General features: G+C 33.5%; 1 protein-coding gene across 6 annotated transcripts in view; it reads left to right on the plus strand.

Annotated features, from left to right (window-relative positions):
* The window catches only part of LOC117172435 (steroid hormone receptor ERR1), a 281,691-nt gene extending 266,366 nt beyond the window's left edge, over nucleotides 1–15,325 (plus strand). For 4 of the 6 annotated variants that reach the window (XM_033360366.1, XM_033360368.1, XM_033360367.1 and 1 more), the window contains one exon: nucleotides 14,286–15,325. In XM_033360366.1, coding sequence (XP_033216257.1) covers nucleotides 14,286–14,624 — 339 coding nt within the window. In that variant the 3' untranslated portion in view covers nucleotides 14,625–15,325. The remainder of the gene's footprint in view (nucleotides 1–14,285) is intronic. The other 2 variants (XM_033360364.1, XM_033360365.1) reach the window with 1 other exon arrangement.
* The last annotated feature ends 2,231 nt before the right edge of the window (nucleotides 15,326–17,556 follow it).

The raw sequence follows: 17,556 nt of genomic DNA on the forward strand, positions 1-17,556 counted from the left end.
GTCGAAACTGAATTTGACAATTTAGATACAGTTTTTATAATAAAAGTTCGAAAAATACAGTTTCCATGTTCTGTATTCAAGTTCTTATTTCTATTTTATTTTCTCAGAGTTGTTTCCAACTTTACTTCGAATTTAACTATTGCCTCCGCATTCGTTAAACCGAAGTTCTACTGTAAATACTTAAAATTTTATGTTGATTCCATTCCAGTATGTTCATGTTCAAACCTTATATCAAGAGAAATGATGTAAGTAACATCGAGTGCTGTAAAAAATTTGACAATTGAATGCGTAGTCCATTCATAAGTTGAGATATTCTTAAGTAATAACATGTTCTTCATTAGATGTTCAAATGTTTTTTTTATAACTTTATACAACTTTTATTTTATTTCTGTGTGTTCTTGATGTATAGTATTGATGAAAGCGGTAGCTTCGCGGCGGGTTTGCCGCCGCCACAGGGCACAGCTAGTGATTATTAAAAGAGGCATGCATATTTTTGTAAAAGTTTTTCTTTTCTTTTTTTTTAAATAAACGGTTGACTATACAGAAAAAGAAAAAAAATATTATCGATGCAGAATAAGATGCCGAACATTTAGACCCTAAAAACATTTTCACTGTCTTAAGCAATTTCGCATATGAGTAGTTACTAAGTATCCAAGAATAGAGAAAGTCATAACACGTTGGCGCCCTTAAAAACTTTTGAGGAGGCAGCAGCGTTTTGAATGTCAAAGAGTTCCAAATTCGACTCACCGGTCCTTCTAGTGTTGAAGGTAAACCAAAGGTCGTTTTAACTGAAAAAATGTTTTCATAGTTATAAGAACATTATTATTGCAAAAAAAAATACCATACCGGACGAACTTATGTAAGTATCAGGCGTTAATGAGAGTCTAAAATTTGACCTTGGCCCTGATCTGTCGGACTTTTTAAGGTCACGACCGCTCAGTTCGAGTAAGTGAGGTCGATTTTTAGCATTAACGAAAAACATTACCCAAGGGGTTTTTTGAGGTCGCTGAGGCGGAATCTGCATGTGATGAATGTGACTTTTGTTTTGACCTTGGCGATAACATTGATCAGGTTTAAGTCGAATTCGACTGTGAAGGTCACTTGAAGGTCATTTAAGCTTATACAAGATCTGCTTACCTTTGAGAAGAGAAGCTTTCAAAATTTTCTCGTGACGACCAATGTTATTAAGTTCAACAAGCCACATGCAGTAGTCACGTTCAACACGACCTTGACAATCACCTTCTAAGTAATTTTAAGGTCAATTACTTTTGAATGAAAACCGGAATTTTCGAGTTCTCAAGTTAGTAGAACAAAGACTTTTACATTTGCATTATAGGATTTGATAAAGATAAAACACTTTATTTTACAAAGGTTTGATTTACTTTTAGCATTACTCAGGAACAACGACGTGGGCGTAGCAAATTCTGTTCCCTTTGGGGTTCATGATTAGCGTGAAACCCCTTGCCTCTCACGCTTCGTGGTGCTTGATTAGTGTGAGTCCCCTTGCCTCTCACATCAAGGTCGTGTTGAACGTCACTGCTGCATGTGCCTTGTTGAACTTTATAACTGTGGTCGTTACGAAAAAATGTTGCAGACCTCGCATAACAGCTTAAAGGTCAAAACAAACGTCACATTCATCAAGGTCAAGATCAACTTTTAGACTCTCATGAACGCGTGATATTTACATAAGTTTGTCCACTATGTATATGTGTATTAGGGCAAAGAGAAAATGATTAAATTAGTAGAATCGTTTAAGCTGAGAGAAAAATGTGTGTGGGTTGACATCCAAAAAAATTATTTAAAAAATTTTGTATTTGGTTAATATATTCTCTTCCTTTTTTTGATTTGAAAATTCCACAAAATATCTCTATTGCTTCGAAAATTATAGAAAATTTTTTGAAGTACAGTTTTTGCTAGCGAATAATAATAAAAAATTAAAAAACTATTAAAATTTTTTTGCTTAATTCAGAATTTTTTGAAAATGGCCAAAAAACATGATTTTGTGGATTGAGTCCTATGCACACATTTTTGAAAAAGTAGAATATGTCAAACCTGAAATTCCTTCAGTTTCAATGAAAGAATCATACTGTAATTTTGTTTTTTTTTGTTCAATTTTACGTTTTTTTCAATGATTTTGATAATTAGCTTAGACCAAGCTTTCAGGCTCAAAAAATGGTGGTGCTATTACGGCAGAAGAATATTTCCGTAGTAATAAGCTAAGGGAATCATTTTATTTACACCCTAGCCCCTAAGTAGGGGTTTGTTAATGCATGGGGGGAAATTTGTCAATGGTATCCCATTTTTTCAGCGAATAGCTAGTAAAGAGTTCAGGAAATAATTTTTTAGATTTATTGGCGGCGCATATTTCTTTTTGAATATATGAGCAAACAAAATCTGCTCCTCCCCTTCCCCCCAATAAATCTAAAAAATTCTTACCTGAACTCTTTACTAGTTGTTCGTTGAAAAAAATGGTATACCATTGACAAATCCCTCCATGCACTAACCCCCCCCCCCCAAAGGGGAGGATGTATATAAAATTATTCCATTAGCTTATTGCTACGAAAATATCATTTTGCCGTAATAGCACTATCATTTTTTGCATCCGAAAGCTTGATCTAAGCAATTTGTAAAAATCGCTAAAAAAAAGTTAAATTTACCATTTTTGAACGCTGGAAACAACACTAAAAATTTCTTTCCTCGAAAAAAATGACAGTATGTTTCTTGAATTGAAGCTGAAGAAATTTCAGTTCGACATATTTGACTTTTTTAAAAATGTGTACATAGGACTCAATCCAAAAAATCATGTTTTTTGGCCATTTTCGAAAAATTTTTAATTGAGAAAAATGTTTCTTTTCATTTGTAATTTTTTATTATTATTCACTAGCAAGAACTGTACATCATAAAAATTTGCCATAATTTTCGAAGTAATACAATTACAATTTACAATTGCTCGACGAGCCCTTCTCCTATAACAGGCAAACTAATAAAACTAATTAAATCTACTTCGTCAGCACTCAATCGCATACCACAATTTTTCTAGATTCAGATTTTTGAGTCCGTGCTGGTCGTGAAATGTGTCGCGATTTTTAGATTGAATCTTCAATGAAGTTTCGGCTAAGGGAGGATCAGTAACATAGTGGCAAGTCACCACGTTACAATGCATATAAAATATTGTCGATATTTTAAAGCATTTATAAACTTTTTAATTAATTTGAAAATTATAAATTTATTTAAATTACAAGAATTTATGGAAATAAAATATTGGGCGACTTCATAAAAAATGTATGATGACAAAAGTGGCAATTGATCAGTATCATACATTGATAAAAATTATAATTTGAAAATAAGAAAAATTGTACTTAATTTTTAGAGTTATTTGAATATTGAAATGAAAGTCGAGATTGTAAATTGCTTTAATTCTTAAAAATGATATTGAAAGTAACTTTTGAACCTACGGCTTTTATATTATTATTATTTTATTATTAATTAATTATTTTGAAATTTTTTTGCATGATTATAAATTCATATAAATATAATAATATATACATATAAAATATTGTCGATATTTTCAAGCTTTTATAAACTTTTTAATTAAATTGAAAATTATATATTCGTTTGAATTCCAAGAATTGGAAATGAAATATTGGGCGACTTAATAAAAAATGTATGATAACAAAAGTAGTAATTGATAAAAATTATATTAAAAGGTTTTGTTAAGAATGCATCGAAAATTTAATATGATTTTTTATTTTTTAGTTATGCAGGTTTATACAATTTTAGAAATAATTCGTAGAAGTCTAAAAGATATTTAGGAGTTTCGATGAAGAGACTACCATATATATTAAGTGTTTGGTAGGATAAGAGCGATATGATTCCCTTACGTATAGTTTCTTTTCACAACAACATTAGCCCTACATTCCATCCATAGCCTCACGTTTTAATTTGATTACAAAATATGCACGTAATATTTTGTTTGTGAACGATAGTCTCCTTTGTTTGTCAATTTTGAAACTTTTGGTTATGAAAATAGGTTGTCAAAATGAAAAAGCCTCCTTCAAATAAACTTTTAGATTTCGGACATCGGTGGCTTTTAATAAAGGAGGTTTTGCCGCCATGGCAACTTGACATAAATTCTGAATTAACTTTCTATTTTCTTCGCCTGGGGCAATATTTGTGTGAAATTGAAGTTAAGGTTCTAAAAAGGAACGCTGAAGAATCTCCCTATATCTGGAATTTAGTCATGCCGCCTGTCAGAATAAGTTGCTACATATGTGCAATCGCCTTACAGCCACGAGCGATGGCACACATATCTGATGCAGAAAATGAGCAAAAACAACAAATTGTAATTTATCGTCGTGCTTAACATGAAATAGCTCCTCCAGTGATTGATAAAAATACGTGGATATGCCTGAATTTTAATCGCAGCATCAATATGGAAATGAATGATTTAGCACTTGATCCTAATTGTCTGACACTCAAATGTTTTAAAACAAAGAGAATATAGATCTTGTATATCTTGTAACAGAATGCAAGATGTGACCAGGATGTCGGTGAAATGTAGGGTTAATGTTTTTGTAAAAAAAATATTTACTTACCGGAATCAACTCGTTCTTGCCCCCAACATTTGGATGTGAGTGGCTTTATATCAAACGTCCTACTGCAAGACTTAGAATTTTGCAGTAGGCCTTATCGCTCGTCTGGTGTCCAGTTGCAATATTTTTTGCAAGGCCTACGTGAATTATCGAAGATTTGTGAGCCTGATTTAAATAATGAAGAAACGTTTTCAAAGGAAGAGTCCAATTCAATCAGTCCCATAACACGCGAGCAATTCAGGTATTTATATACGTATTGCGATGTTGTACGTGCTGCTGTACAAGATCGATGGGTATTACGCCGTATTAGTAAAAACGATTTGATAATGTTTTTGTTTAAGCTTCGCGAAGGGCTGAATGATGACTTTTTAAAAGTTATTTTTGGATACGATAGTAGGCAAAATGTGAGTCTCATTATTTCTATTGTGAGAAGATCTTTGATGACACGTTTTATTCCCAATAACATAGGGTTTGACGGCTATGACACGGGAGCAGTATATACAGAGACATGTAATGGACTTCGCAAATGAACTTTATAATCCCACTCCTGAAGTTCCAAAAGTGATGTTGTAGCCTTAGTTGTAGCTCTCGACGGCTATATTTTGGATATTCATGGGCCCTAATTTTCTGACTCTCAAAATAACGAGGGTGCTATTCCTACTAATAAATTCGAAATCGATGTGAATGGGCTGCGAGAATGGTTCGAAAACGATGACATTATCATTGTGGACCGTCGTTATCGTGATGCCATACCGCTTCTTGAAAATCCTGGTATTAACCGTAAAATGCCTCCTCTGTTAGTTCGTGGACCAAGACAATTTGATGCAGAAAAAGCAAATGACTAAGAATGATCACTAAGACAAGGAGGATCGTATAGGCACGAAATGGCCACATAAAATCTGTTTTTAAGTTCTTCGGAAATCTCATGAACACGAACCATACGATTAACATCGGCGATTTTTACCTTTTTGCCTGGGGCGACCCTCAACAAGTATCGTCCTTGCGTACAGATGGCTGAAGCGAACGTAGACTTAGCCTAAAAAATGTCATGAAAATCACGTGAACCCAAGGTCATTCAGGCCAGAGTTAGAATTGACAACCTGCATACCAGGAATGCCAGATGGATTAATCTTAATGAACACCAATTACCTCATTTCCCTAGGCTGAATATGAATTATGTGAAGGAACTGACGGTGCGACTCTATCAGCTGAATCCAGCAGGATCTTACATCCAAGATAAGTTTGACAGGGAGCGAATGGCAGATCTGGAGTTGGACGAACTTGTCGATGAACCGGATTTACTCAAAGTGCAACGAAATATCAGATCTGGATATCCTATGTAGAAGATAACTTGGTTCAAGCAGCTGTTGATCAAGAGCTACAGCTGGATGAAGCACAAAACAATAAAGAAATATTGGGGTACTACTGTACTTGCAAAACTGGGGCCAGGACAGTCGGATCATGTGCACATGTAGCAAGCATATTATGGTATTTAGTATACGCGCGCCATCAGCCAGCAGTAAAGTATCCAAGTAGGTCTATGATTGATAATATTGCAGATACGGGTCAAAGGAAACAGCAGAATGATATACCAAAATACGTCTTGATTGAGCAAACTAATTTTCATTGTTGTCTTTACTGACCAGAGCGTCATCCAATAACAAACCATACACATTATGTTACAAGTGAGGTTAGAAAATATAATTTAATTGTTTTGGTACCTGGATGTCATTTTTGACGTTTTTTTTTAAATGTCAAACAAACGCAAAAATGACATCCAGGTAAAAAAACAATTTAATTATATTTTATAACCTCACTTGTAACAAAATGACCATTTTTTCAGGTCGTTTACAATTTTGAATAATTTATCTCATGAAATTTCACAATACTTTTATTATTAAAAAAAGGTTTTCTTTTTTTTAACAGACTAATTAATTGACAATTATAATCTGAGAGGATGGTTCTTTTAAATTTTACAACTTAAATCGACGTTCGTGAACTTTGATTCCTGATGAGGAGAGTGTTATACTCTCGAAACGATGAAAGTTTTATCTTCAATACAGGATCTAATATCTATTCCTTCAATTTTTTTGTCTGAAGTTAGTCAACTCTACCAAAAAAAAAACACTATCCAATATATAAACAACTCAGACGAAAAAACACCAACATCATATCAACAAAATCGATTAATAATAAGAAGTTTTATTTCAAAAGCATTTGCTCTCAAGCGTATCGAATTGTGCACTGAGAAAAATAGCCCCTAGTTCTAATGACTAGATAAAATGTAATGAAGAAAAAAAGAGCTGCTGCCACTAGGAAGCAAGGAAGCTTCTGTCAGCTGTTAAGTATTTATAATTATTTTATATATTTTATTATCTTTATATATTATTTTATATATTATTTTATATATTATTAAGTATTTATAATTATATTTTAGCCATTTTTATAGTTCACAAAATAATAAGTAAAAAAATTTGTTCCTTTGAACGTTCAGAACTTCAAGCACATGCTATTTTTAATTTTTTCTGGATTGCCTCGTTAATCGTTCGATGATCGAAATTCTAACCATAACAATGAGAAACATTCTATAATTTCGGGGAAAAGTCAAAAAAGCTCTAAAATTACATAGAATAAAATCATTTATTTTCTTCGAAATTATTGTGTTCAATATATTTTGGAATTACAATATTAAAATGCGTTATATTAATTATTCTAATTGATTATTTTTATTAATAGTCGTACATTTTATAGAAGAATTTTAACTTTTAAGGGCATGCTCTTCGGTGACCACGTGACCAAACTAGTCCCCGGTTATGAACATTTTTTTGGTGTTCACTGCGTCCACACGAATTGAGATATCGTGTCTAAACTTTGAAACATAAAATAAAAAGCACTAAAGAAGGTTTGTATACATCAATATATTGGTAATTTTAAAGAAAGTTTATTTATACATTGATGGAATAGGATGTTACCATTCGAGTTATAGCACTTTGCAGATTATTTTTGGTTTGATGCATTTTAGATTTTTTTATTCGCTCATATTGAGCACTGACACCAATTTTATACTAAATCGTCTAAACCTTGAAAAAAATTAATGTAAGCAACAAAATTTGCACCTTCGTTGCAAATAAACAAATAAGTATCTGCACACACGTAACCTATCATTATTTTTTGGGCATTTTTTAGAGATTTCCAGCGGAGAAAAAAAAGAAACTTTGAACGTCGATAAAGTCGAGATCAAGTGACTAAGTTCGTTCATAAATTTCGGTGTAAAATGATTTTAATTTTTTTTGGCCCTAAAAATAAAAGATAAATTTTAAATTGGAAACATAGCAACAACAGCAATGTGCTAAAATTTACTCGTCGGAGTTCCCCAACCAGCTTCCATAATTCTTGACGTTGAATCGATCAGCTGATAACTATTGTTGACAGTTAACCAACCAGCGTCGGACTCGCCTTTTCTTTCGCCCCCGGGCGAAATTTTATTTTTATTCTTGGAATTGTTTCATACCAGTAGAAAAAATCTACAAGAATATATAACCATTAGAAAATTTTAATTATTTTCTGAAGATGCTCATTTCTCAAGATGGGACTTGGACGAATTTTCGAGTATGATATTCTAAGATGTTCCTCGAGATTTTTAAATCGACGCATCTACCTTATTGACGTTGAAAGTTCATTTCCTAATTCCTGTAGTATTTTACTCGAAAACTTTCTTCGTAATTATGAACATTTTGATACATACAAACGTTCCTTAGTGCTTTCGGTATAACTTTCTGAATTCTGAACACGATATCTCAATCCGTTTGGACGTAATAAGGACAGAAAATAATGAAAATCATTTCATTCTCCATACAAAAATTTTATGAATGAACTTCTTTACCGACGGTCAAAGTTTCTTTTTCTCTCCGCTAGAAATCGCTAAAAATGCTCCAAAAATAATTATAGGTTACGTGTATTCAGATACTTATTTGTTGATTTTCAACGAATGTGCAAATTTTATTGCTCACATTAATTTTTTTAAAGGTTTAGACGATTTAGTCCAAAACTGGTGTCAGTGCTCAATATACGCGAACCAATAAATCCGAAATGCATCAAACCAAAAATTATCTGCATAGTGCTATAATTCGAATAATAATATCCTTTTTCATCGATTTATAAATAAACTTTCTTTAAAACTATAAACACATTGATGTATACAAACGTTCTTTAGTGCTTTTTATTTAATCTGTCAAATTTTAAACGCGATATCTCAATCCGTATGGACACAGTGAACATAAAAAAAAGACTCATATCCGGGGACTAGTTTGGTCACGTGGTCAAGAAGAGCATGCCCTTAAATGTCAAATAATACTTTTGATAATGAATGTAAACGTTTAATTGTAAGTTATTCTAATTTTACCTAACAAAGTTTTTTTGTTTAAAGAAAAAATTATTTATTTATTATTTGTGTTAGCAAAATATAGCACTTAAGAGATTCGACGATGCAACGTTCGAAATCTGGCCAATGTAACCATGTAACCTAGTCGCAACAGTCAACGCATAGTTTCTGTGACTACATTTTCTTATTTAAATGGTCTCCTTTCGTAGATGCCGTAACGGCTAAGCCATTTATCGATACAACTACGAAAAGTAGTTAAGGACATTTTTAACTCTGCATAATCACGTTACCAATACCAGAAATATCTTTCAGTGTACACAAATCGCCTGATCTATTTCCGAAGTTCTTTCGAGGATGTTCTTAGCTTTTTTTTATTTGTTAAGAAATCGGAAGAATGCACATTTAATCTAAATTTATATCGTAGCCGTTGATAATATGTCTACCATAGTTAGATCCTTTATTGTGCTCTATGAAACTGTGAACATTTTTCAACAAAACTATATTTTACTTAGAATCTACTGTTTTCAAGTTATTTTGAAAACCATGTTATTGCTGTTGCCGCACACATATGGTTAGGGACTTTTCACAGTATCTTTATAAAGCTATTCCTAATGTATCTGTGAAAAATGTCTACTTTTCGGGATTTTTTTCTCAAACCCTTCATTGACTAGACTATATAGCGGGTGCAAACGTTTTGTCAATCAAAGTTTGAACCCATTCTGAGTTTACTCTCTTGTTTTTATTATTTAGTGTTTAAAATGTAAGCCTAACTACTACCTTTATGCGAGAAATGTATTTTGCGAATCGAATTCATGCTCGAATTAATCATTTGGTCTTAGTATGGGTGAGATTCTAGTTATAACGTCAGTTCGACTAAACTTCAGCCAATGTAGGGGATTGTAAGGACAGAACTGGAACCGAGAGTCATATTTGCTGTTGTATACTGCGAAGAGCACCAGCCTTCAGCAGCTAGGCAATATATGAAAAAATGTTTATATCTTCCACAACTTCCCGAAAGTGTTCCCAAAATTGATAAGTTTAAATATATTTTATAGGTTTCCAAATTTTCCAAGTGTTATATTTTTCGATTTACCCTTTTATAAATTTTAACAAACCTACATAAACTTCTCGAAAATTGCATAACCTTCAAAAGTTTCATAAGTTTTCAAGAACTTGATAGATCTCAAAAAAATTTCCGAATAATTCACGAATTTCGGAAAATTTCATAAATTTTCATGAATTCTTATAAGTTTCATTAATTTCTACAGTATTCATTAAAATTTAAAAAGTAATATACATTAATATAAATGAAGACATGAGAATGCCAACTACATATGGACCAGATGAAGTTGGCACTTTGTTACATTTAAAATGACATATTCGAGGTGTCAAATTCAAATGGTCATTATGCAGTTGTCATTCTCTAGTCTTTAAATTTAATACTTTGCACTATCCAATTTAAGAATCCAATAGCAAAAAACTGATCGAAATTTTTGTTGAAACAATAAAAATTCATCATCGACTTGCCATTCCCGAAAAACGCACAATTTTATTTAAAAAATTCATATCTCGTAAACTATTTATCGTAGAATATTCACTAAGAGCTCATTTTAAAGCTTATCGTAGACTTAAAAAAAATCCTTTAACTTTTTACTTATCTCTTAATTAAAAGTAACAATCCAAGCAAACGTGTTAAGAAAATGTTGCGAATTCTCGTTTTTTCTTAAGAACAAACAATTGAGTAAGAAATCAGCGAAGGACGTCCATCCAAACATGTTGGGCGCACACGAACACTGCTCTGGTCAAAAGTATATAGATTCATTCAATTTTTAAAAAGTGCTATCAAACACATTCTTTTATAAAAAAAGGTTCATGAATATTATTATATCATTTAGATTATTTTATTATTTATTCTTTATTATATATTTTATTATATATTATATCATTTATATTATTATAAATCATTAATATTATATAAGGCATGCTTGCATACACTACAGTCTATACAAAGAGCGGTGACAATGATTGATCCTACTTTTTCTCCCTCTTCGCTCTTTTTCCTTTGTTTCATAACTGTAATGAGCCAATTTAGATTATAATTGCTTAAGACATTTTGGCATACGATGGGGTCCCTCTTGAGTTAATTACTCAAACAATATTTTTACACATGATACGGGTTAATAGTTAATAAGATTAACATGACAGAAAGAGAGACAAAGGCGTCAACACGGCAAATCGAAGGGATTATCGATATGTATCGTTCAGAGAAAAATGTATCGATTCCTTTCGATACAATGGCATATAGACATGTATCGATATTTATTATTACTTTTGCTAAGAAAATAGATCTTGTGCTTGGAACCAGGAATTAGGAAAAAAATAAAGAGGAACCAAAATTTTGCAGGTGAAATCCAGACCGTGAGCGGAATTCGTGTGCACCGAACATTTTAGGTCAAAAGTCGTCTTAAGGTGATGTCAATGTACCACATCATACTTGCCCTCTCGGCGACCTTTTTCTATTGTTCAGAGCTGGTCTTCATTTTGAAGCTGGACAGGACGCTGTGGATTTCAACTGGCAGCCTCTACATTATGTTAGAGTGGTACATTTAAATTGAATTGTGTATGAACTCTGTTCCGCACTGCCATGGAGGTCGAGTCGAAGGCACGTTACCATATTACAATTTTTCGTTGCGTTACCTTAAGGAATTGGTTTATGATATTTGTAATAAATGAAGTGTGTATGGAGTTTAATTGTGAACGAAACATGCGGGTTTCTTTTTTTTATTATTTACAGAAATTTTTAACTATTTACATACTTTGTGCCGGCGCTTTTTCCAATCCTCGAAGCACTTCTGATATGCGCTTTTTGGTATGACCTGGAGATCTTCCAGTGATGCAGTCTTTATCTCCTCAATCGTGGCGAAACGTCATTCTTTCATAGGTATTTTCAGTTTTAGGAACAGGAAAAAGTCGCAGGGGGTCATGTTCAGTGAATACGGTGACTGAGGCATAAATATGGTGTTGTTTTTTTACCAAAAAAATCACTAAAAAGGGGCTTTTCATAAACCACGCGGTTGCTTTAGGTGGACGGGGTGGGGTCGACGAAAGGCCACGCTCGTCCTCATGGGGTGAGGGGGGGGGGCGGACGAATCCGAGCCACATGGTTTTATATTCAGGTATAACAAAAATAATATTAAAACGCATAGCTTACTCCTTTCTTGAAATGGGGCGCGGAGTCCTAAATTCGATCCCTGCGAACCGAGTTGCGTCGAGTGGCTCTTTTCTCTACTATTGCGTGTACCACCGCAACCATCGCAACCACCTGTGTGGTTGCTACTACTCATAATTTTTTGTTTTATTTAAGTTTTACAAGAAAAAAGACCACGTAGCACCCTGGGGGGGGTCGACTATAATGTTACGGTGAACCACATAGGGAGGGGGGGGGGGCAAACAGTGGCCCCAAGCAAAGATAAGGGGTATTATCGTGATACAAAAGCCATGAATTGTTTCGCCAAAAATCCGGGTGTTTTTTCGTATTGCTTCACGCAAACGGCGCATAACTCATGATGCACCACGTCATTGTAGTCGAAGAAACCAGTGAGCAAAACCTTCACATTTGACCGAATTTGGTGTACTTTTTTCGATCTTGGGGATTCAAGATGTTTCCACTGAGACGATTGAGCCTTATTTTCGACGTCATAATCATATACCCATGTTTTTTCACCAGTTATGACCTTTTTAAGTAAATCTGGATCGTCGTTGATGTCATTCAGCAGTTCCTGAGCGATGTTCATACGACGGTTCTTTTGGTCAAAATTCAACAATTTGGGAAAAATTTCGCTGCCATACGTTTTAGGCCCAAAACATCTGTAAAAATTGCATGGCATGAGCCACAATTAAAAGTGTGTCGGAGCACTTAATTTTATTTTTCACACAAAATTCAATACAAATTCTTTGATCCATTTTTTCGATACCAAAAAATCGCCAAGGACACCAAAACACGTCTAACCTTTATATTTGTCGAAGAAATAACTAAACATACAAAATGGCTGATGATATCAAAATATGTTGGTGACATTTGTTGTTTTGTTAAGTAGGACGAAGGATCGCATCCACAGGGTTCTCAAATAAAACACAAGTATATAAAATGTTAAAGAAACAACGGTAACGTCTATATTGGAAAACAAAGTAAAATAGAGCAAAAGGGTACAAATATGAATAAAACATAGAGAAATTGTCGGGCTACTCGTGGAGACAAGAAAATTACAACCGTATCGCACACACGCATTTTTCAGACTGCGATTTTCCGTGCGACGCCTACAGCGGAGGGGTTGTACCAGATTTTCCATTTCTTTTTAACAACAAGATTTACATCTATATTTACGACTGTACACATTAAGCCGGAGTGGCAAAAGGGCCTAGACTACCGTTCACCTATCATAAACGACCGTATATAAAGCAGTCCGAGCGGATAGAAAATCTCTAATCCGTAACTGTGTGTTTTTCGGCACGTACATTTTTGGAATTTTTCCTCTCACTCAACATGTGTATTAACATAACAAAACAAAAAGAATCGAAAATGGAATGTACGTAGCTCGCGAAATTTGAAAAGTCACCTATTTTAACAAATCTCGTATTTCAGCTGTTGGTGTGGTTAACTTTTTGTTAATGTGGAATCTGCTTCCGGAAAGTAAAAAATGCGATGAATGCGACGGGACGTTACATTTTACTCCGAATAGTCGAAATCAGGACGTAATTTATCGTTGTGGGGCTAGAAAGTATCGGAAAAAAGGCGCATTTTGCACGTTTAGTGGGAAATGGTTTTTAATTTTTGCATTAAAAAAAATGCATGCTTCATTCTCAAGTGGAGTAGGCCTACTGGGGATCACGACGTAAAAAAATGTAATATTACGTAGAAACAGCCGGTTGCGAGCCACAGCGCCCCATCCAGCTTCGAGATAGGGGTCAGCGCAGAATAATAGAAAAACGTTGCTAGAGGCCAGGTATAATGTGGCGCCTTGAGGTCGCCTTAAGCCCAAAGATCTCATTTTCCTTTTAATTTGTTCCAGCATAACTGTACTAGGGTGATCTAATAGAAGTTTATTTTGATCCGAGGCGAAAAAAAAGATCAAGATAATATAGAGGTTGCATGTAGAAATTAACAATTACACAAAAAATCTTGACGGAAAGGGAAAACGTACCTTTAGTTTCTCGTTTTACTTCTACAAATTTACTGGAATCTTGTGAAAAAATGACCATTTACATATGTCCTTCTTTGCACTCGATGAAATTAATGTTTTACTTTTTTTCAGTGTATACAGATTGTCGAAAGGGTCCAAAGACTGGGATTGGCACGGGAGGAATATTACATCCTAAAAGCCCTGATCCTGGCGAATAGTGATGCAAGATTGGATGAGCCCCAGGCACTTTACCGTTTCCGAGACAGTATCCTCAATTCCTTATCGGATTGTGTAGCTGCAGTGAGACCTGGCCATGCTTTACGTGTGACGCAAAATATGTTTCTTATTATGCCGGGCCTAAGACAAGCCGATGGTATCGTCAGAAGATTTTGGTCAAGTGTCTATCGAACTGGCAAAGTGCCGATGAACAAGCTTTTTGTTGAAATGCTCGAAGCCGCTGGCTATCGATGAGTCAGAATGATTGTTAATCCGCTTTCGAAGTTATCTTTGGATTTGACTAATCCACTATATCAAGCCTCTATGGCACGATTCGATGATAAATTAATTTCTCAAAAGGCAAAAAGTTGTCTGTTGTAGTATAAGTCGCTTCTGCTATCTTAGTCGATTTTCAGCTAGCTTTGAATCACCGAAAGAGGAGAACAGCCCTCTCAAAATAAATTAGAGTTTTTATTTGTATATTTGTATAAAGAGAAATCAACTTTATTAAACAATTATAATAATTTGTTTTTCGAATCCAATGATTTAAAAGTCGAAATGTCCTAATTATTTTTTTAGTACAAAAACCACCGAATCGTGCCTTTGAATAAAGGAAAAAGAATAGAAAAAGTATATGAGAGAGGGAGAGAGAGAGAAAGAGAGAAAGAAAAGTTCAGGGGAAACTACAAAAGTTACGCTTGAAATTTCCTATAAATCGAACCTCAAACAACGTTGCTGTGCTGTTAAGAAAAGCGAAGATTTATTCACGTGTGCCACAAGCAATAAAAACCGTACGGAGAAAATACATTCAGGGATTTTTAGTACCTAATTATTATTGTTACTGGGACCGCTTTCTATCCGATCGTCATCGGGACTTTTGGATAGCTACAAAATAATGCTACTAATATAAATAAGAGTCAAGTATACTAGAAAGACCAAAAGATAGGCCTTGTGACTATTAAAATAATTTTTTTTTTAATTTTTAAAGCAAAATATAATATATATTTTTAAGATTTCTGTTCAGATTTCAGAGTTTTCTATACACGTCCATCGCACTTTTATTTTAAAACAGTCAATTTGAAGCTTTCGATAATTGCTGTTATTTTTTTTTTTGAAGGGCACAAAAGATATTTCACAGATATAAAACGTTTTATTTCTTGTTGTTTAAAGAGCTTGGTGGAAAAGACAAGAAACCTTACGCAGAGTATGGATCATTTATTATAATAGCTCGTCTAGGAAACGTTATTCTATTTAGAGTTTAATATAATGTTTGAGTTTTAGGAAAGAAAAAAGGTTTCGTTCGCATTGGCGTACATTAATAAGACTCTTAATCAGAACTGAGCATCTGATACTCTTCAGTAAACGGCAATGCAGAGTTATAATTTTTAATGCAAGATTGCCAGACTGCCATGAAGTTCCCAATTTTAAAAGAAGCTTTTGATTTTCTTTTCGTTAGTGAACTAAAATCTATGCACTACTTTTTTTAGTTTCCTTCTATTTTTACATTTTTTCTAATGCATGTAATTCTTTCGATCTCTTTGCTCTGGATAGGATTTTGTGCATGAATGATGGCACCGTTTCACATTAATAAAGTTAGGTTTTGTTGAATTAAAACGGCTGTTCAGCCACGGTGAATTTCGTTCTACAGGGTGGCGCATTAGAAGCTCTGGATAGTTTTTTTTTCAATATTCAAAGATACCAATGACTTCACAATGTCTATGTAAACTTTCAAGGAAAAAAAATCTAATAAAGTTGAAGATAGCACTCATAGATTAAAAAACGGCAACAAATTTTGTACAAAATTTCTTCCTGTTATAAATTGATTATGCTTTTCCTGACCAACCTAATGATGGTTGACATTACCGCTTATATGTCGTCACTCTATATTCCTAATGCTTTAACATTTTTTCCTTCAATCCTACTTCAAGTCATAAAGGATTCTCTATTGAACTGTGATATTCGCGTTATTCTTTACGATAACGCGTATTTATGCAAATACGCGCATTCACCTTCTTTATGCCGCCCTTTTGTGTGGTGCGCTTCAAAAGCACATAAAGTGTTTTTCATTTGAATTTTACACAGAATTTACTTTCTATTAATAAACTAATGATTTTCATTATTTCCACTGAAGACCCCTGCGAAGGCTGGGAATAAATGTCGCTGGAAGAAAGAGCCACATAGGAATGTTTATGCCCGTGACAATTGGAAAGCTTGCAATACGTATCACTCTCATCTTCCAAAAAAAAACAATTTGCACTAACTTATAGTTTATTTAATTTTCTGATATTATATATATTTTAAACGATGAAGCTATCTGAATTAACATGGCGCACCAAAATTCAGCTGGTAAGATTTATATTTGTAAGAGGAGAGTCCATTTCGTGTAATATTTTACACACCGATTCTGAATCTTTGGGAAAAAATCCATATAGGTAACTTTTTTATAAATAGTAATTGACAGCATTTAAAATACATTTTTTACACTCTTGTGCAAGTCTTTTTCCGCTTGAGCGCTGGTGGATAGTTTCAGTAAATTTTAGAACCAAATGAAAAGGTTAACTAGCAGCGAATAATGGAATTTAAAAATAACGACTTTTTAAAGTGTATTATATGTGCCACTTAGAAAAAATTTTTGAATCTGTAATTGTTCACAGATTGTTTGAATCTGTAAAAGTTTTATTTAGCGCAATATGGCCATATTCAAATATGATAAAATGTGGAAACAATAACATAACGCTTAGCGTTGAGTTCAAAGTTGATTAAAACGTCAAAACATGAGAAAATCAAGTTTAAGTCACACCTTCCTTTCAGAGCACAAAGATTACGTATCCTGATGCTTGAACTATGAAAAAATAGGTTTAAAATTTGTGTTGTATATTTAATCGTAAGAAATACGAAATAATGCATTCCGTAAATTAAAAAAATAAATATTATTGCAGTTCAGTACAGTACGCTTTTTTCAAGAATATGGAAACGTTTTCAATTTTTTTCTCTGGGTAAAAGAAGTTATGTCATTTGTAATCTTTAATAGTATCCATGCTTGTATCTCTAGAAGTATAACAGCATTCATAGATTACTATTTTATTTCATCAGTGAATTTGTTAAAAAAGAATTTAGAATAATTTCTTCTAATTTGAAGCTTTAGGGCCTTTAGGCTAATCGCTTAATTTTGTTTAAGTGTAATCTT

The sequence above is a fragment of the Belonocnema kinseyi genome, chromosome 5 (genome assembly GCF_010883055.1).
Source record: "Belonocnema kinseyi isolate 2016_QV_RU_SX_M_011 chromosome 5, B_treatae_v1, whole genome shotgun sequence".
Classification (NCBI taxonomy): Eukaryota; Metazoa; Arthropoda; class Insecta; order Hymenoptera; family Cynipidae; genus Belonocnema; species Belonocnema kinseyi.